The sequence below is a fragment of the Nicotiana sylvestris genome, chromosome 4 (genome assembly GCF_000393655.2).
Source record: "Nicotiana sylvestris chromosome 4, ASM39365v2, whole genome shotgun sequence".
Taxonomy (NCBI): Eukaryota; Viridiplantae; Streptophyta; class Magnoliopsida; order Solanales; family Solanaceae; genus Nicotiana; species Nicotiana sylvestris.
Genome location: NC_091060.1, coordinates 44406292 through 44427477, shown reverse-complemented (window position 1 = coordinate 44427477; position 21186 = coordinate 44406292). Strand labels below are relative to the sequence as shown.

Here is a 21186-nt window from a genome sequence, read left to right as displayed (position 1 = left end):
AACATCTGGGATAGACATACTTTCGGGTATTGGTCCTTTTGATCTTGTGTGATAATGATAATATGCCAGTATACTCTTTAGAGAAACTAACTGCTTGAACTCTGGAAATGAACAAACTTGTTAGTTTTGAGAGTTTAACACATATATAATCACACGTTGAGATGCAATGCTCCTAGACAAATAATCTCTTTCTATTATGCATTTGCTCGGCTGCTTGTGTCGTCCCAGCTTTCTTGAAATTTTTATTGTTATTCACTTTTATTTATTATATATCTTTTATTGTGGTGGTTGAATCTTATAGAGATTGCCTACGTATCATGCCCCCGTATGAATCAGACCTTGCGTAGTTCGGACATGAGGCAAACACTTTTATTCATTATACAAAGATGAATAGATATTACATAAGAAAATGGCTTGAAACACACACACTTAAATCAAAATAAAAGATACAATTCTTAACATCTCACAACGTGCCCCACTTTCTACTTGTGTTGTAAATTATTAGATTATTTGCTCAATGTGGGGCTTGACCTAGATGACCTCCCAGCGTACGATACATCCTTTCCAACTCTATTGCTAGATGACGAGCAAAAGTGGGTGCATGTTCTGTAAACCTTTCATAATCCATTCCTTGATAGTTTACGTAACTTTGAGAAGTGTAGACCGCCAGCTCGTGGATTTGTGCCCTGAAATCTTGGAGACGTTGGTCTTGGTTCTGCAATTGCTGCTGACGAGTGGTGGCTATATCTCTGACACGGTTTTCCCGATCTAGAGCTAATTCTAATAGAGCTCGGAGTCTGGCCTGCTCTAATCTTGCATGCGCTCTTTCCCTGTCGATGTCTGCTTGTTGATGTTCTCTGTTGCATCTTCTTGCCTCTTCTAGTTGTGCACGAAGTTGGTCTTCTGATCGTATCCAATGGTATTTTTCCTTCTTGAATTGTGCCCTGTCTTTTTCGGATTGCCTATCTTGGCGTTCCTTATTAGATCTGGCTTCTTCGTTTAATCGTTGGATCCTTTATTTTGCGTTGCTCAACGCCCTTTCATTTTCTGCAAGAATGGAATCATAATCTTGCATTCTTTCAAAAATATTGGCGATGGTTTTTTGATCCTTCTAGCTCCTCTTTGGTGTTTCAGAAACTCTTTTCATTTTTTGGAATCGAGCATGAAGATTTTCATTCTCACAAGCTAGACTCTTCTTCTCGCCTTCGGCTTCTTGTGCTTGCAAATCTTTCTCCAAACTGAGGCTTCTCAGATTTTCTTTTAGGGCATGGATAGTTGCTTTGTACCCTTTTTCCTTTTCTCCCCAGATCAACCGCTCTTGGATTTTATCATTGAAGTTTTGAACATGGGGTCTTTTTGTTGGCCTTCTTAGCTCAGGCTCTGGTACATCATCCACGCGAGACCGTTTTTCAAACCACCTTGCATATCCAGGATTTATCTCACCCTTTGTAGTGTCTGGGACTTGAGTATCACTTTTCAAGTATCGACATCCATTCCACATCTGCTGAAGTAGAGCCTCGGGAATAGTGGCTTCTGGGTGTAATTCGATTACTTGCATACTCAAATCTTCATCATCAGGAACTACTTGATATCTCCCTAGTTGTCTTAGGACTCTTAGTGGCGCATATGGCTGGATGCTTCTCAATCCCAATAGTAGTAGATAACTATTTGAGATTGACATGTGTATCACTTCCCTCATCGGGAGCCATCCCAAAGTCCATTCAATCTGATTTGCCGTTAAAGCCCTTAGATGAGATACCCATGCTTCTATTCCTTCTGGAGCCTGATAATTTTTTATTCTTTCCTCATAACTCTCAATACAATTATCATTGTTTGGCCCATACTGAATGATCTTGGGCTGTTGTTAGAGATGTTTAATCACCCACATTTGCAACAAAATTTTGCATCCTTCGAAGACTTTTGCTCCTGATTTACATAAAGTCAAAGCCCGATAAATATCTGATAGAATGATGGGGATAAGGGTGTGATTTTCTTTGGTGGTGAGGATTTGCACAACTTTCGCGGTGCGAATATCAATTGTTCGCTCTTTGTTTGGGAAGACCATGACTCCTAGAAAAGCCACCATGAAGGCAAAGCGACGGTGAATCTGCCAAGTGTCTTTGTTTTGCTTGTTAGTAAGGCCTTTCTCATGAATTTCGAACCCATCTGACTTTCCGAACCTTGAATACAAAAAGTTGAAGGAACAACATCCATTGATGACATTGTTTTTCCTGATTTGACTGCTGATGTTCAGAAGACCGAAGAATCGATGTACCGAAGGAGCCTTTGTGAATATCAGGCTTTGATTTCTTAAACTTCCGTCAAAACCAGCATAGCCAGCTATCTTCTCTAATGTATGAGTAAGCTCGAAGTCAGAGAAACGAAAGACAATGTGAACAGGGTCCCAAAAAGTTACTAACGCTGCAATCAGATCATCACGGGGTTTAACTTTCATAATGTCTGTGAGATTTCCCAAATGCTTGACGACCCATTTTTGACCACCTTCGCCTAAATCATACCACCACATTTGAAGCTGAAATAGAAACTCTTCTGTATTCGTGGATGGGGGGTTTTGTGTGGTGCTCATTTTGTATCTGAAATTTAATTTAATAAAGTCAAGACTCATTTTGAAAATATGCACTAAAAAAAAATCATTTTCAAATTTTTTTTTTTATTTATTTATTAAATACCTTTATTTCAAGATTTAAGCCTATAAAACTATTTTTTGGAAATTTTTAAAACAACCCATTTTATTCCTCGGTTCTCACCATGATTTCATTTAAGCTGGTCAACAAGCATGTTCGAGGCAAATGAATGCACAAGTAGCAAGTAGGATGCATCAGGATGGTCTTTTTGTTTCGGGTTCACCTGTCCTAGACAGACCCAACCCCTGTGTTGAGTCTCCAAGGCCAAATGTACATGATGCAAATAGACGTTCCTACTAGGGATCCGGTACATGGATGAGTTATTCTAGGTGAAAAACCTGAGGTTGATTATTCTAAACCTGGCTTACCCAAACGGACAGTTTGAGCCGAAGTGGGGGCAACGTACCGGGAGCACGAAAGTCTACCCGGCCTAGTTACTTGTCCCAACTTCGTCTTATTTGGTATGACTTTAACAGAAAGGTGGGCCACGCGCACGTGTGCACCATAAATTTAGAAGACTCAGAAAGAAGGGGGTTTCGTAGCAGTTGTATATATTCACAATTCAAATAATATTAAAGCGGTAAAAAACATCATTTAGCATATTAACATATAAACAGTTGAAAATCATATAGTAAATAAAGCCAATTAACACAGATATTTTAAGCTCGAATTCTTTAAACCCTGAACCAATGGTTCTGGGTTACAGTTTACACTTTTATCCCCAGCAGAGTCGCCAGAGCTGTCGCACCTCCTTTTTACCGCGCCCGCGGGGTGCGTGGGGAGTTTTCTCCAATTGAAGGACAGTCGAAACGGGATTTATTTAATTATTTCAAAGTCGCCACCTGGGAATTTTAAGGCGTCCCAAGTCACCGGTTTTAATCCCTGAATCGAGGAGAATATGACTCTGTTTGTTATTCTGCGAACCAGAAATCCTGAGTAAGGAATTCTTTTAATCCGGAAGAAGGTGTTAGGCATTTCCGAATTCCGTGGTTCTAGCACGATCGCTTAACTTCTTTTATTCTTGGCTTAATTATCTTGATTTTACTAAATACGTTTTTATTGCATGATTTTATTACCGCTTTTACTTATTGTTTACAATTATATAAACGAATTACGCGTACGTATATTCGTATTATATACCTTTTATAATTACCGGGGATCGTGCCACGCGTACGTGTACACAATAAAATTTGACCATATTATTTCCTTTATTACAAATTCATATGTGCGTGATTTAAAATAAAATTATGAACGTCATCACCCTTATATTTAGACAATGAACTGCACGTCTCAGGTTATATGAAATTATTTTAACATCCTTGGAAAAATCCTTTTCTTAAATATTCGCTCGAAATTGCGCGTACGCATAATCCGAATTTGCTTTTTTAAAAAATATAATCAGGGTACGCTAACGCATCCCTAATCGCGCAAAATATTTGTAATGGTATTATGGATTTTCTACAAATTGTTTATTATATTCATACATTTTTATGTGAAAATCATGAGAACTCCCATTTTAGAGGCCCTTAAATTCTTTGAAAAGAATTCACAATCTATTAAATGTTTCCAGCCGATTATATTTCTACATATGAATTATATTCTTCCGAGTCATTCAAAGAATTAGGAGTAAAATAATCAAAGTATGATTAAGAATACTATTTTTTCTCGTAAATACAATTTATATGTACACCCAAAAATGTATTGCATATAAAACTAAAAATGATTTATAAAGGGAATATTTTTGAAGAATTTTCATTATTTTGATTTAATACAAATTCTATTTCTACTTACCATTGATATAAAATATTGCAGTTCGTGTTTATACATCTCATCTCATTCTCATATACTTATTTTTAATCTAATAGGCGAAATTATTTTAATTAATTTGTTTACGGTGGTAGATAAGCATCAAGTGGATAAGAAAGGGAATTATTATGCAAATTGATTCAATAATATTGCCTTACATGCAACCTAACTGTATGTTGTAAACATCGTAACAAACTATATTATATCACCTTTCGCCAATGGTTATACACACATCTATAAAAATACCACCAATACCATCTTAACCTTATCTAACAACAGAAGTTAGTAATGTAGCTTCTTGATATTTCTACATTATTCTTTACTTAGCTAACAACACTATAAAATTTAAATAATGGCCAACCTTACGCCATGTTCCCTACCTTGATAGTTCAAATATGACTAAACTAATGAGATTTCGGAATGGCTAACATCATTACAAAGCTTTATACGAATTTCAAAATAAGACAATTAACTCATAGCTATCAAATTGAATTAACATGAAACAAAAAATGAAATTTAAACTAATGAATTTGGACAAATGGAAAACAGAATTGCAATTCAAGCTTCATTGATTTGTCATGCTGAATCTCTTTCCAACATAGAATTTAAAAGATAAGTACCTGGAAATGAAGGTAGAAGAAGTAAATTTCAGCAGTTGCAGCAGTAACAAATACTGGTAGAATATCAGTACTTCCACAGATTTGAGCAATAATAAGACCCGAGGAACCCAGATGCACAGTAACAGTATTTTTAAAGAGGCTTCAGATTTTAACTGAACAATGGAATCAAATAAATTTGAACAGATTCAACGAAAGAACAATATTTCAGATTTCAGTTTCTTTTCTGTTTCAAATTCCCATTTCTGATTTTTCTGTTTGATTTTTTGCTTGATTTTCCACACTCAAATTTATCTTTTCCCTCTCTAAAAAAAACTCTCACTGAAGACTGGTAGTCCTAAAATCTTTGTCTGAAAACTGATTTCTCTTCCTCTCCAATTCCTTCTTAAAATCTGATCTTTTCTTCTAATTTCCTTTTGATTTTTCCTCTCTTCAGTTTTAAAATCTGTCCTCCAGATCAGATTTTTTCTTTCTCTCTTTCCTTTCTGTCTCCAAACTCCCTCAAGTCAGTCCCTATACTTATACAAGTCTGTCCTATTTCCTTTTAGTGCTTCTTGGACCCTCTTCTTCTTTTTAAAATCAAGTAGTTCCATTAAAAACTGCTTTTGAATAAATTAAATGATCCTATCCTGATTTTAATCAGCCCCATTACCCTTTGTTCCCCATTATTATCTTAAACTATAGCCATTAACATTCCACTTTCAGCCCACTATGCTATCATATTACCCTCACTATTCTGTCCCAGAAATACCCTCAGAAATCCTACTGTGATTGCTATTATTACTGCTGTCAAACTTAAAATCTAACAATACAGATTTTTAAAATCTGTTCAAACCTGATTATTAATCTGATTTAAGACAGCTACAACCAATCCTAAAGTTTTGGACTGAATCCTAACTAAGAATGTAACCTTCTAACACAATTACATCTAATCAACATTTGTAAAATCACACTGAATTCAACATAACAATTTAAACAGAACTTCAACATTGAGTTAGGATCAAACAGATACAGGAACATTGTCAATATACTGACAATGCCCTGAAACTCACTGTTCAGAAAACAATATATGTACACAACATTCATTTGAATTTACTGATTTGTAAACAAACATGATTTAATTGACGAGTATTAATCAGTTGACTATTTACAACATTGGTCCATAATCAGTCTAAAACAATAGAAACAGACTGTTTTCAATCAGCATTATCATAAATGAGAATTCATAATATAACTAATCGACGAACTTAATCGAGTCGATTACTCACATTGTAAATAATCACAACCAACAGAAACAGTTTCATATTTTGATCATATAGACGGGTATGAGACAGTATAACAGAATTGACTAGAAAATTATGAAAAATTAATCAGACTAATGAAACAAACATAGAATACATGTAGAATGCATAAGAAAACAGAAAAATTACCTCTGAACCTTCAAATTCAACCGGACTCAAACTCAACTTGGGTTCGGGCTTTTTTGAAATCAAACAGAACTTAGTCGAAGTATTTTCTACTGAAAATACTTTGACTAAGGTCGATTAAACCTCAATCTTTTGTCTGAAGTGAAAAAGATGCCAAGATTGGAAAATTTAGGGCTTCAGATCTTGGATTTTAAATCCGAACACTTCTGGGTAGATTCGAGGGAAACCAAAGATGGCACAAGGGTGAGGGAAGCCTAAAGGTCATTTGGTGTTAATTTGGGAGGAATCTGAGTAGGGTTAGGTTTCATTCGAATCTTCAAAAGAAGATTCGAAGAGTTCTGAGGGGATTCGAACCAAACCAACACTAGATCCATAACGAGGTAGGCTAGGGGATACTGTGGTGTTATTTTTGAAGCCATTGGAAAGGTTTGAGTTTTCAGACCCACCTTCGATTTAATATTCGAAGAGTTGGGGTCTGATTCGAAGGAAACTAAGGTCAGATCTGTGTAGAGGAAGTGGTGAGGAGTCTAGGGTGTTATTTTGGTGACCGGCGGCGTTGTTGCCGCCGGGTTTCAGGCGATGGGATGTTAGGGCGGCTAGGGTTAGGGGTGGGTCTGAGGACGATGATGAACAGTGAGAGGAGGGGGTGTTTAGTTAGGGGGGCCGGGGTAGGGGTTTGGCCTTATATAGGGACGGGGTGGGTTGATTCTGACCGTTAGATCTAGCAGAATGGAAGGCCAGGATTTATCCACTTAACCAAACGGTGTCGTTTGGCTTAAGTTTGGGGGGACGGGTTGAACCGGGTATTGGATCGGGTAAGGATTATGGGTTAGGATGATGAGATCACATCCGTTGGTTGGATTTGATCCAACGGTCCATGATAAACTATGACCAAACGCTGTCGTTTTGACTCCTTTGGACTGGACCAGACCTGGGCTCGTTTGATTTGGGCTGTGGGGTGGGGGGTAACTTGGTTTGGGCCTGGATTTTAATCCAGGTCCGATATTTTTTATGTTTTCAACCTATTTTTTTATTTCCTAAATTTATTCTTAATTAATAAAATCCTAATCAAAATTATAAAAACAAAAAAATTATCATTTCAATAATACTAATTACCTTTTAATAACCATTAACACGTAGATAAAACATTAATCACACAATGACACAATTAATATGACGAAAAATAAAAATAAAAATGCATATTTTTTGTGATTTTATTTTGAATCAATTATTAAATGCATAATTAAATCCTAGATATGCATGAAACATATATTTTTATTTTATTTTCATTTTGTTATGACAAAGTAAACATTTACGGATATATGACAAATTTTTAACAAACATCACGCAAAAAATCAAAAATTGCACAGTAAAAGAAATTTATTTTATTTTTGATTTATTTTGGAGTAGTTTTTCGTGAGGCAAAAATCACGTGCTCACAAATGCACCTTTCTTTCCTTTTCTGTAGCGACTGCACGTATACCGTACGAGGTACCTGATCTACTGTATCGGGCTCAGAAGTTGGCAACCCACTCGGCCTACAATAAGCATAAGTAGCGAGCTTTGTCCAAGGATAGGTGGGAGGCAAAATACCACGGTACGTGCTATGTGATTTGCCCCCCCCCCCCCCATTTTTTTTTTCTCGAAAGGGAACTTTTTCTTTCTACGTACTAACTCTGTCATCGTAGGCATCGGGGAGTCCCTTAAAGCGAGGTTGTGCCCTCTAGGAGAGGGAGAAAGACCGCTGGCTTCAGGTCTGAGGGATGATAATAATAACAATAAGCAGAAGAGGCCTTTGCAGGACGATAGTGATTATAGCAAGACGACTCTGGCTCAGAGGCTCAGAGAGGGCATATCGGCCGAACCTGCAGCACCCAAGGTCTCTGGCTTTAGAAAACTGTTCCCTCATTTGCTTCCATCTTCCTTTACCGTCTAAGGTACTTCGAGGGATGAGGGTTCTCTGCCGCCGACTTCTTCTCCTGTTGAAGGCACTTCGAGGGATGTTCGGCGTCAAGGGGCTTGTATATTGGGTGACCGTGTCCCAAATCGGGGCGGTTCTATTGGGGTAGATAGAGCCAGACCAGTAGATGTACGCTCAACTTTCGAGGAAGCTCAGCGGTTTTACTCGGAGGTAGGTTTTGGCTGTTCGTACTAGTTTTATAATTTTGTAATTTTCACTTTCTTACTATGTTTCTCTTCCACAAGCTTTTAATTAGCTCAAATCTGAGCTTCTTTGCCGTGAGTCCAGATTGCGAAAAGTCGTAAATGGGGAGAAATCTGTCAGGCTTCTTTGCGATGAAAGGGAAGACGAGTTAGCACACTTGCGGTATGAGGCGAGTCGCAGTCTGAACTACGAAAGCTACCTCGAGGAACAGGTAACTTCTGTTTCAAGGGAGTGTGCATTTCTTCTTCTATTCTCCGAGGCTAATGTTTTATTTACTTTAGCTAAAGAAAAAAATGGAGGACCTAGAACGCCTTAGGAATGAAGTTGATCAAGCCAAGTTTGAGCACGATGGGATAAAGGCTCGGGTGGACACCCAGATATCGTCTAAAAAGGATGCTTTGGCCAAGGCTTCCGCCCTCGAAGTGTAACTTTGCAACGCTCACGAGAATAGCTTTGTTCTAACGGGCATGATTCCTCGGCTCGAGTCCTAGCTCCTAAAGATGAAGGCTGAAGTCATAGATGCCCGGGCTAAAGCCGTAAAAATCCGAACTAAGGCTGATAAAAAGGCGGTTATCTATTTGAAGGATGTTGTCGATGCTCGTGTTGAGCTAAGGAGGGCTCTCGATCAGGAGAGTAGGTATAAAGAGTACGTGAGATGTAAATCTTGGAGGGAAACCGTCGATGAAATTCATGCCAGGGCCTTTGATCTCTTGGAAGAGATAAAGCAGGCGAAGGCGGAAGAATATGATGTTAAACTCCTTCTGTTTGATGCCGAAGATGGCAAAAAAGAGGCTATGGATCATAGTTCCCGAGAGGGACGTGGATTAGATTCGGCCTTTCCTTCCTTGTTTTGCGTAGAGTGCTTTCAAAGGACTTTGTAAATGAAGCTTGTATTCTCTCGCATATATATATAAAATGAATATATATATATATATATATAAGGAAGCCTCACGGTTTTATTTTTCATGCATTTCTCTTTGCCTTGATTTTGGCCAGATGAACTGGACTCCGAGTCAAAAGGAACCCTCAGATTTATTGTATGGCCTGGGGCTCATTGGGCTGGCTTGTAGGCTCTTACGCGCTTGGTCAGTACGACCTTTTAGTATAAGCCGACGTTTGAGCTCTTATGATTTTTCTCTTAGGCATATTTAATCAACTATTTTGGGTTCAGTCTCCGAGTCGGGTATCGACTCGAGCTCATTCGACCCTCAAGTTTTTGAATTTAAGGCTGGCCCTTGGGATCTTACGAGTTAGGTCGGTACGACCTTTTGTATGGGCTGAAGACAGTGGCTCTTATGCGTTGGGTTGGTACGACCTTTTGTATAGACTAGCGACAATGGCTCTTACGCGTTGTGTCGGTACGACCTTTTGTATGGGTTAGCGACAGTGGCTCTTACGCATTGGGTCGGTATGACCTTTTATATAGGCTTTATTTTTCCCTCGTTAAGGACTTTTTGGAATTGTGTTTGCCTCGCTCTTCGACAGTTTGATAGAAACCTCGATGGCGAGTCGTTATATGGCAATGATCGAGCACCTCGGGAGGTTTGGCTCGGTGATTGAGTATCTCGAAGCCTTATAGTTTGGAGCTGACATGGTTAAAACTCTTTTGCCTATGTCGAGGCTAGCCTGTTTAACCGGTTCTTTTCGAAATATTTTCAAAGTAATTAAAGGCCAGTGATTTTATAGCGGCGGTCGGGCGTCCTCGAGTTGTGTTACTTTGGCTGGTACAACCTTGTGATTATAGTCATTTGTGTTTGGCCGGAGCTTTTCAGTCCCTGAGTGAAGTAGTTTCGGCGTCTATATCGAGGGTATGCCTTTTTAGGGATCTTACAAGTTCGATATATAGCCTTAACTTTAAGATCAGGTTTATGCCTTTAGTAAGGTCTTACAAGTTTTACATGTCTTTGAGGTCTTACAGTTTTGGCTACTTGGTACAAGTATGGTTCATGTCTTGCTTGAGGTCTTACAGATATTGTCACTTGGTACAAGTGTGGTTCATGCCTCGCTTGAGGTCTTACAGATATTGTTATTGTCTTATATAGCTCTTACGAGGCCGAGGCTACCCGCACGTGGTCTTATGGCCTCGGGTTTTGATAAGCCGATGGGGGCGGTGATTGGCGGGAGTCCCCGAGTCATCGAGGGTTGCTTGGCTCAAGAGCCATTACTTGTAAACTTGGTATTGCCTCATTGAGGGCTCACGATTTTGGGGTTTCCGCCCCGGAGGTCATGTGGCCTTGAGTTTTCGACGAAAGTCCCCGAGTGTTCGGGATGTTTTTGGTTCTAGAGCTATTTTGTGATCTTGATGTTGCCTCATTGAGGGCTTATGAGTTTGAAGCTCTGACCCGGGGATCAAACAGCTTTGAGTTATTGACTCTAGTCCCAGAGTATTCGGGACGTTTTTTGGCTCTGGGGCAGGGTTTTAAAAAATACCAAGCTTCCTTGAAACGTGAAATGCTTTGATGAAGGGGAAATTGTTCTTTGATTATTTGGTACAAGTATACACATTTTTGTTGTTACAGGCTCGGTTGTTCTATACGGACACGTTTCGTTCGACCGCTTGGCCTGGTACATTATTTTCCTATCGAGACCTCATTTTGTGCATATTGGTTTCTCCGAGTAGGTGACCTTCCGGGGGAATGTCCCCCAGTATTCGAGGTTGATTGCAAAAGAAGCTTTGAATACTTGTTGAGTTTTCGTAGGTAGCATATAGATGTTGTCGTTAAAAACCTTGCCGGTAAAACCCTTCTGGGGATAAAAACCCGGTCAAAGGAAAAGAGTGCAACGCATGCTAGGCCTTCGAGTTGGGAAGTTCTTCGGCCGTTTCGATCAGATAACTGCATTCAGGTTAGTATAAAATGTATTTGAAAAAGGGAGATGGCCATACCGTAGTGCTGACGGCGCTTCGGATCTGGATGTGATTCAATCGTTTGTTATGAGGACTCAGTATTGTCCTTTGTTTTGTTCAGTCGGGGGTAGCCGAGAGTGTAGCTTGTTATTGCTATTTCACTGTTTTCTTATCCTTTGGCTCCTTTGAAGGTGGAGGTACTGGTGTCGGCGTCATATCGTGCACCGCGAACATTTCTCTATCGCATACTGTTCCCCGTAGATGGTTTTTATCCCATCCTTTGTCGAAAATTTCATCATTTGATGGAGGGTGGATGGTACTGCTCTCATGCAGTGTATCCATGGCCTTCCGAGCAAGTCATTGTATCTCATGTCTCCTTTGATGACATGGAATTTGGCATTTTGGGTTGTTCCGGCCACGTTGACTAGGAGGGTGATTTCCCCTTTCGTTGTTTCGTTCGCCATGTTGAATCTGTTGAGGACCTGAGAGGCGGCCACGATTTAGTCAAGTAGTCTGAGCTGCTCTACCACCCTCGACCTGATAATGTTGGCTGAGCTACCTGGATCCACAAGTACACATTTAATTTGAAATGTATTTACAAGGAAAGAGATTATCAGTGCGTCGTTGTGAGGCTGAGACAAGGTCTCGATGTCCTCGTCGCTGAATGTGAGAGCATCCTCGGGTGTGTCACCTAGTTCGTTTTTCTCTGGTGATTGATATTTTTGTTCTTTTGATCATGGGTTCTTGAGGAGCATCGATGCCTCCCAAGATCATGTAGATGACACGTTGTGGCTCATTTGTTTCATTTTTCTTGGTCACCTCTCTTTCCTGGAACTGGTTTTTTGGCCCGGTTGCTGAGGAAATCCCAGAGGTGACATTTGCTGAGTAGTTGGGCTACTTCTTCCCGAAGTGGTGGTGGAAATCCTCGGTCTTGTGGTCGTGCGTGTTGTGAAATTCACACACTAAGTTATGATTTCTTTGCGAAGGATCTGATTGTTCAGGCCTTGTCCGCCTGGTGTCTCTGATTTTAGTGTGGCAAACATGATATCTGAAATATCAACATTGAAGTTGTATTCCGACAGACGGGGTACCTCCATTGGCCCTTTGTGCCTATCAAACCCGGCTCTGTTGATGAGTCCCCGAGGGTTCTGCCCTCGGTCCGTTCTTCAATCATTTCGGGGCATGTTACGCCTCGGGGCGTTTCTCCTATTTTCAGTATATGGCTGGTACCTTTCTTTATTTGGTTTTGGCTCCTTCGCCAGAAGCCTTCTTGGGTATACCAAGCCCGAATGGGGCTTTTAATTGGTCGTCGTCGACCCTGATCTTTGATTGGTATCGGTTGTGGACGTCTGACCAAGTCACGACTGCGCATTCAACCAAATTTTATTTCAGCTATATCGAAGCCACCGAGCTTTGTTCATTCAAACCTTGAGTGAAGGCCTGTACTACCCAGTCGTCGGAGACTGGTGGTAGTTCCATTCGTTCCATTTGAAAGCGAGATAAAAACTCTCGCAGCATCTCATTCTCCCTTTTCTTGATCTTGAAAACGTCGGATATCCTTGTTGCTATTTTGATGGCACCGGCATGTGCCTTTATGAAAGAATCTACTAGCATGGCAAATGAGTCTATAGAGTTAGCAGCTAGGTTGTGATACCACATCATGGCCCCTTTCGAGAGTGTTTCCCCAAATTTTTTTAGCAGGACGGACTCGATCTCGTCGTCCCTTAGGTCGTTGCACTTCACTGCACAAGTGTAGGCAGTGACGTGCTCGTTGGGGTCCGAGGTTCCATTGTACTTCGGAAGCTCGGACATTCTGAACTTCTTTGGAATGGGTTTTGGAGCCGCTTCCTGCGAGAACAGATTCTGTACGAACTTCTTTGAATCCATACCCTTCATGATCGGGGGTGCACCCGGAATTTGGTTGACCCTGGAATTGTAGGTCTCGACCTTCTTATTGTTGGCTTCTAGATTTTTCTCGCCCGACTCGATCCTCTTTGTGAGGTCCTTGAGCACCTTTAAGATGGCGGGGTCAGCTTTCGACCCGTTGTTGCTTGATCTTTATGGTGCCTGTTCAGTCCGAAAGGCTATTCCCGGGGCCGCTGTACTTAGGGTTTTTTGGTGGCTCTGCAGCTGAGCGATTGCCAGTTGTTGTGCCTGCAACATCTCAAAAATAACGTGATGGTTGACCTCATGTTCCTCCCGAGCTGGGATTTTTTGGACTTCTTGTTGATCTCCTTGATGTACGTTCCTGTTAGTGTGGGAGCTTATATCGACGTGTTGAGTATCGCGTGACACCGCGTCCACGGGAATTGGTTCTGGTGCATTCTCAGAGTTTCGTAGTGGTACACTAACACCTGGTACATCCACACCATTCTTTCCATGTTCCTCAAGATTGTTGCTTATTGAGTTAGACATTTTGACCTGAAATCAAAGATCTTGGACAAGAAAAAGTGAGAAAAGGTAACCTGGGTTATGTAGTTAAACCAGCAAGAAAATAATCACTATTATTTTTAGCCCCACAGTGGGCGCCAAACTGTTTACCGTGAAAATGGTAATAACAATTAAATTTGATTTTGTGGTTCTAAAAATACGTGATCTATTTTTATGCTAGTTGTTAGGCAATGGATGCTAAGTAAAAGATTAGAAGGCAAGATTATAGCTTAAAAACGATATGATAACCAAACCAAATGGCTGGAGATCGGGGCCTCGAACTGTCATATATAGGGTCTCGAGGTCGAATCAGATGGTTGGCTTAGAACAATCGAGGGACTAAGAACAGCTATGAGAGCTACAATGATGTCTCTTTATAATCAATGATAAGCAATAAATGAAGAACAATAAATAAAACACAATAAATATAGGCAATAAATGGAACTAATGAGAGCAAGAGAATATGTTCTTTTGTATTTAATAATGAGAATCAGATGTCTACAAAGTGACAAGGATCCCCTTTATATATGGAAGGAAATCCCAACATAGTACAAATGCATTTATTACAAAGATATAGGGCTGGTACAGCCTTTTAATTCTATGGTATGGGTGTGGACTAGCCTAATAGACTTTGTCAGCTCTAGTCACGTGCCTTGGGAACTTCACACCGATCCACCGACGCCACTTATTTACCCTGCCTCGAGGTCGACCGTTGCTTACGCTACCTCGAAGTAGATCATTGTGAACCCTCGAGGCTGAAGCCCCGAGTTAATCTTCGAGCCTTCGGGAGGTAGTTTCTTCGAGGCGCCTTTGTGATCGTAAAATCGGACCGCCAGTTTTTGCCGTATCCAATCCAACACAAGAACAATATTATTTTTGAAGGGTCTACACGATATAAATGAGAGTTGCACTAAGCAAACAAGTTAAAGCCGCCGATGTTTATCTTCTAGCTACATATATATATATATATATATATATATATATATATATATATATATATATATATATATATATATATTCCTTTTTGGGTCTTAGATAAGGATTAGGGGATGCTGAGAATTATCCACATGTTAAAGTAGATACTTATTACGTCTGCAAAAGCAACTAATGAACTGAACCTTTAGTGGGAATGTGGGATCAAAAATGAGTTACAAATTTATAGTATATACCTAGAAGATGACGTTGAACATCTGTGGTAGTTATGTATGGATTGGTTCTTCTTAATTAAACTATGTTAAAGTAAAAAAAGACCAGCTACAAAATAAGTTCTTGAGAATTCAGATTAAAATGCTTTACATAAGCTGTGCCACCGAATCAACGTACGCATGTATAAATCAATGATGCAATTTTATCACCAAATTAGACGGACCCTACCACTAAATTATGCAAAGATAATCCCATTTCTGAAAAGTTGATATTCAGAAGATATCACCAACAAAATTATAAGAAAAATAACCTCACATTTAAAAAAAAAAAAAAAAAAAAAAAAAAAAAGGTTGGAGCTACCGACATCTTGACAGGGTTAATTTAAGGTAAAAGTTAAAATTGTTGGAGAGGAAAATAGAAAATTTTCAAATATATAAGTAGCAAGGAATTGTTTAGGTCTAGACCTTAGACCTAGTCAATGCCTCCCCAAATAAGTTATTCAATTGACTAGGCCGACTTACTGTAAAATTGCAAAATTACTGGGGAGGAAATTAAAAGTTTTCAAATTTAATAATAGGTCGGTAGTGTTTTGATAGTCAGTGCATCCTTAAATAAGCTAAGTAATTAATTGACTAAGTTGACTTAATCTAAAACTGCAAAATTGTTGGGGAAGAAATGAATCTTCATATTTATAACATGATATTTTAGACCTGGTCAATGACTCCTCAAATAAGCTATTCGATTATCCCATCTTCAAATTCTCTTCCTTCTTCCTTTTTCACAAAGTAATAAAGGAGTAAATAAAGATTTAATGGAATAATTTTGTATGTGCACCAAACAGACTAATTCATTATGATTAAGTAGCAAATTAAACAAAATAAATCATACGTAGAGAAAATGTCATGTACTAGTTGTATTGGTGTATGCATAAGATATAAAAAAAAAAACTGTCGAACATAGAATAAGGTAATATATTCAACAAATAAATAATTATCAGATAATATGAGATAAATAATTCAAATAAAACTTAGAAAATTTCAAAACCGCCGCCCAAAAAGGTATAATTTGAACCTATGAATTAAATAATTAATCACATGAATTGCTGATTAGATTATCATTTGGATATAATTGTTGGGATTTTAAGTATATTAATCCTTAAAAGAGGGTGAATGAGAAATGGAGAGAAAATGAAATATTTGAGATTCCCTCCTTGATGAAGGAACATTGTCTCATATTGAAAGAGGAAGAGGTTTTTTATGGGTATATAAGCGATTGCTCTTTTTCTAGCTCTTAAAGGGTTGAGAAGAAGGCAAGCATCGCACCGTCGTCGTCACTCGGCTTCGGCTTAATAGTAAAATATTAACAAAAATGTTATTAAATATTTGTTTTAATAACAGAATATTAATATTAAAATAAATATTAATATTAAATCCAACCTATTTTTCTGTTTTAGTAACAGAAAATTAATTACCCTCTTTAATTTTCCCTCTTTATTTTCCTTCTTTATTGTTTGAGTAAATAGCCATTTATGTAATGGCATTTATGTTGTGGCCGTTTTGCATAAGCAGCCATTCTGAAGAGTTGCACCTCTTCAGATTTCAGCCCAACTTTGGCTATAAATACAAGACTATTCTGCTCAGAATTTCCATACGGATTTTCTCAGTTTCTCCTCCTTCTGCATAGTTTAAACATCAAACAAAGCAACAGTAAGTGTGATTTGCTACCGAATTTGTGTTCGCTGAAACACTGGGGTTTGAAATACCACTACACCGTACCAGTGTGTAATTCGTTCTATCCTGGGAGGAAATAATCCATAACCTTGGGTACTAGGAGGTGATTAAATTCCTTAAGGAAACACTGTGAATTCAGTAAGCTCGAATTGGTTTTTGTTATTTCGTTTACATTTCCATTTATGTTTGTTTATATTTTCCAGAATTATTTTATAAATACATATTACTAATAAGCTTGAGGAATTTAATATATTTTACAAATACAGTTTACTAACCATAATAAAAAAGTACCTGCTGATTTTAGTAATGGGTAATTAAAAAAGATTACAAGTATACGTAAACACATTAAGACAAACAAGGGAATCTTGAAATGGGGTCAATGAGAAAGACTAAAGTCCCACAGCTAATGGTGTCCAACGCGTTTTAATAAGGATTCTTTCCGTACATAATCATAATTTTATAATGCACTCAATTCTAGTTTTAGAACTCATTTCATGAATGAATAGCTGTTTGCAATAAGTTATAAAACTACTATTTAAAAAGGAAAAGAAAACACTTTATAAAACTATTTGTTTGAATTGTGACATTTTTGTTGACTGAAATCTCACAATGACGATTAACTAATCTATTATTTTCCCATCTTAGGCATATGACATAAATGATCAACATCTTAAAAATAGTTAAAGATTTTAAAGATTGTATCAAAAAAGTCCTTTTTAAAAATAAAAAATATATTCGTTGTTCAGTTAAACAAATTTGAAGAATGCGTGATGGTATCTAATAGGAAAAAAGTTTATTCGGGCGTAAACCATGTATTTTTAGTAAAACAATTTACTAAATATTTATTGTAAATTAATTATTATTATTATATATTAATTTGAGATTATAATAAATAAATTTTTTTATGTATTTGACCAAGTAATAACGTTGAACCTAGCAAAGAAAAACAAGTTGAAGATGGAGAGAACGAATCCAATCCTGCCAGGTAAGATTTTATGGGAAATTCTTCTTTGGATAGGTTTGTTTTTAAGTCCATCCAACCCCCTTATTTAACATTCGCCCATGACACCTCCCATCCTATTGAAATCAGGAAAAATACAAAAAAAGTGCTAACAAAATATAGTATAGTAATTTTTTTTTTTCCAAATAGAAAAATCCTTTATTATCTTATCTGATGCTGATACTTCATCAAAATCTTCTCTATTATTTTATTGTTGCATTTAATACATCATCTCATCCCAGATACACATCAAGAGAAAAAAGGATGCCCAATACCATCAAAGCTCAGGGGAGATGAACTTACTATAACACGTGGTCCACTGTCATGATGTGAACACTATCAACTTGACTCATATATCTAACCCCACAACTCATATATATTTTCTAACGTTTCAATTTATTTGAACTTATTTGACTGAGTATGAAATTTAAAGAAAAATAGAAAATTTTGAAATTTGTAACTCTAAACAAGTCAAAAAGGGCCAGAGTGTTTGTGTGGTTATAAAAGTTTCTCATTAAGGGTAGAATTGTAAGTTTAAGCTAAATTATTACCAAATTTAGAAAGGGTTCATTCTTTTTGGAACGGAACAAAAAAGAAATAGGTTCACATAAACTGGAACAGAGGGAGTACAATATTTTGGGATACGAATGATGTTTGGATCAACATGTATACACTTTAATCAATACTTCAATTTATGTGAACTTGTTTGACTGGGTACGGAGTTTAAGGAAAAATGAAGACTTTTTGAATATGTGGTCCAAAACAAGTCAAAAAGAGGTCCAGAGTATTTGTGCGGTTGTAAAAACTTCTCATACTTAAGAGTAGAATTGAAAGTTTAAGCTAAATTGTTTCCAAATTTAAAAAGGGATTATTATTTTTGGAACGAACCAAAAAAAAAATAAATTTACGTAAACTAAAAAAAATGGAGTATTTAATTTGTTATCTTTTATTTATACAAGTACTGAATAACTTTGTCTATGATGGCTCAAAGGGAAAAGGGTGGAGCCACCTTCTTTTAAGGGTTACGCTCAATTGACATCTCTCCGTCCAAAAACTACATTGTGTAGCTAAATATTTTTTATATTATTATATTATTATATACTACAACCCTTGCTTCCGTGAAATTTTCATTCTTAATTTTTTAATTTAGCATGACAAGCAACCTCACACCACAACATACACATATCAGTGTGGCGAAGTCATGAATTTTTTGAAAAGTGGTCAAACTTGAAAGTAATAAAAGAAAAATCAGACAAAAAGATCTTCAATATATGTTATATATCTTTACAACATAATATTTTACCTATATACTAATGTAATTTTATTGACCACATTACCAAATTGTAGCTTCACCCATATCACTAACATACAATTTACACCCTCCCCTCTCCCACCCCCACCCCCAAAAAAAATTAAACAACAAATATACGTGACCACATACTATTCAAATCCTCCCCCACCCCCATCATCTTTGAATCTTCACTTAAACTTATTGGCTTCTGGTTGACCCACAACACCCACATCTCAATTTCTTCAAAAACCCTAAACAATTTGCATGACCAGTTGTATTTTTTTTCATATAATAAAACATTGATTATTGCAGCCAAAACTTGGGGCAGAGTTTCTTATATATATGTATTCAACGACTTCATCAATCAACAACCCTATTCATACTTCTTTATCTCTCTTTCTCCTCTCTTAACTTTCCTCTTTTTTCTTTTTTTTTTTTTTTTTTTTTTTGCAAAATTAACCATATTCTTGAACTTTTACATTCTCATCAAACAAAACAAGAAATTCAATGGACGGAAGTTGTTGCATAGAACAAGAGAGCACAACTAGTGACTCTCTATCATTTGCTCAAGCACTAATATCAACTAGATTATCCCGAATGGGAAGTGGAACTAGCTGCGTGATAATAGACGCAGAATTAAATTGCAGCATAGAAGCAGAATCTAATAAAAAGTTGGCTTCTTCAAGATTTAAAGGAGTTGTCCCTCAACCAAATGGCCGATGGGGCGCACAAATCTACGAAAAACATCAAAGGATTTGGTTAGGTACTTTCAACGATGAAGATGAAGCAGCCAAAGCTTATGATATCGCCGCGCAACGCTTCCGTGGCAAAGACGCCGTCACAAATTTCAAGCCATTGTGTGATAGTGATAAAGTGGAGATTGAAATTTCCTTCTTGAATGCACGTTCTAAGGCTGAAATTGTTGACATGCTTCGTAAACATACGTATAATGACGAACTTGAACATAGCAAGAAAGTCTATAGTTTTGACAAGAATGATAAAAGGGGATGTGAAAATGCCCTAGTGAATTCATTTGATGTGGAAAATATGAGTAAAGCTCGTGAACTAATGTTCGAAAAGGCGGTAACGCCAAGTGATGTGGGAAAGCTTAATAGGCTAGTAATTCCAAAGCAACATGCGGAGAGATACTTCCCTTTGGAAAATAATTCCAAAGGAATGTTATTAAATTTGGAAGATATGAATGGGAAAGTGTGGAGATTTCGATATTCATATTGGAATAGTAGCCAAAGTTATGTGTTGACTAAAGGGTGGAGTCGTTTTGTTAAGGAGAAGAACTTGAAGGCTGGAGATATTGTATGTTTTGGAAGATCTAATGGAGTTGATAAGAAGCTTTATATTGATTTGAAGGCTAGAATATCCAGTACTATTACTCCTATTTTGGATAAAATACAAGTTCAAGTTCAACCTGTAAAAATGGTGAGATTATTTGGAGTGAATATATGCAAAGTACAAGATGTTAATAATATTGTTGTTGAAAATAATATGAGTAGTTGTAGTGGTGGCAAAAGAACGAGGGAGATGGAGTTGTTGGCATTTGAGTGTAGAAAGAAACAAAGGGTTATTGATGTCTTGTGAACACTTAGTATTTTCTTTTGTTTGTCAGTTTTTTCCTTTAATTTCCTTTCTTTTTTGTACTTTAAGCTGGCTTTTAGATGTTCCAATATCTAACTTTCAATTGTACATTAGTATTAGAGAAATAAAAGAATGGCTCAAAAGGAGAGCTCAACTATGGTGAAAACAGAGATGCATGAAAAATGGAAATGGAAATTTAGAGAGAGAAATTTAATTACTTCACATGAATCTCTTATGTTCAAAAATTTGAACTTTCTATATTTCTTTATGTCTTTCAATTTTCAAGAGTTTGTGAAATTTCACGCTTTACTTTTTGTGAATATTGTTGCTTTGCAATCGTATCTTTATGATTACTTGCATACACACGTGTGACTAAGCCAGAAAATTCAATTAGAGTGTTCATTTTGAACACCCTTTGTCAGCAATGGGCTATACAAGGGTGTTCAAAGTCCAATTTTAATCAATAATAAGTAATACTTCTGCCTCTTTGGG

At 37.5% G+C, this 21186-nt stretch overlaps 1 protein-coding gene across 1 annotated transcript; it reads left to right on the top strand.

Annotated features, from left to right (window-relative positions):
* The first annotated feature begins 19470 nt into the window (after positions 1-19470).
* Positions 19471-20916, top strand: LOC104237381 (AP2/ERF and B3 domain-containing transcription repressor RAV2-like). Its single transcript, XM_009791524.2, has one exon. It carries the CDS (start codon positions 19609-19611, stop codon positions 20695-20697), a length of 1089 nt encoding a protein of 362 aa, XP_009789826.2. The 5' UTR covers positions 19471-19608; the 3' UTR covers positions 20698-20916.
* Positions 20917-21186: the final 270 nt, after the last annotated feature.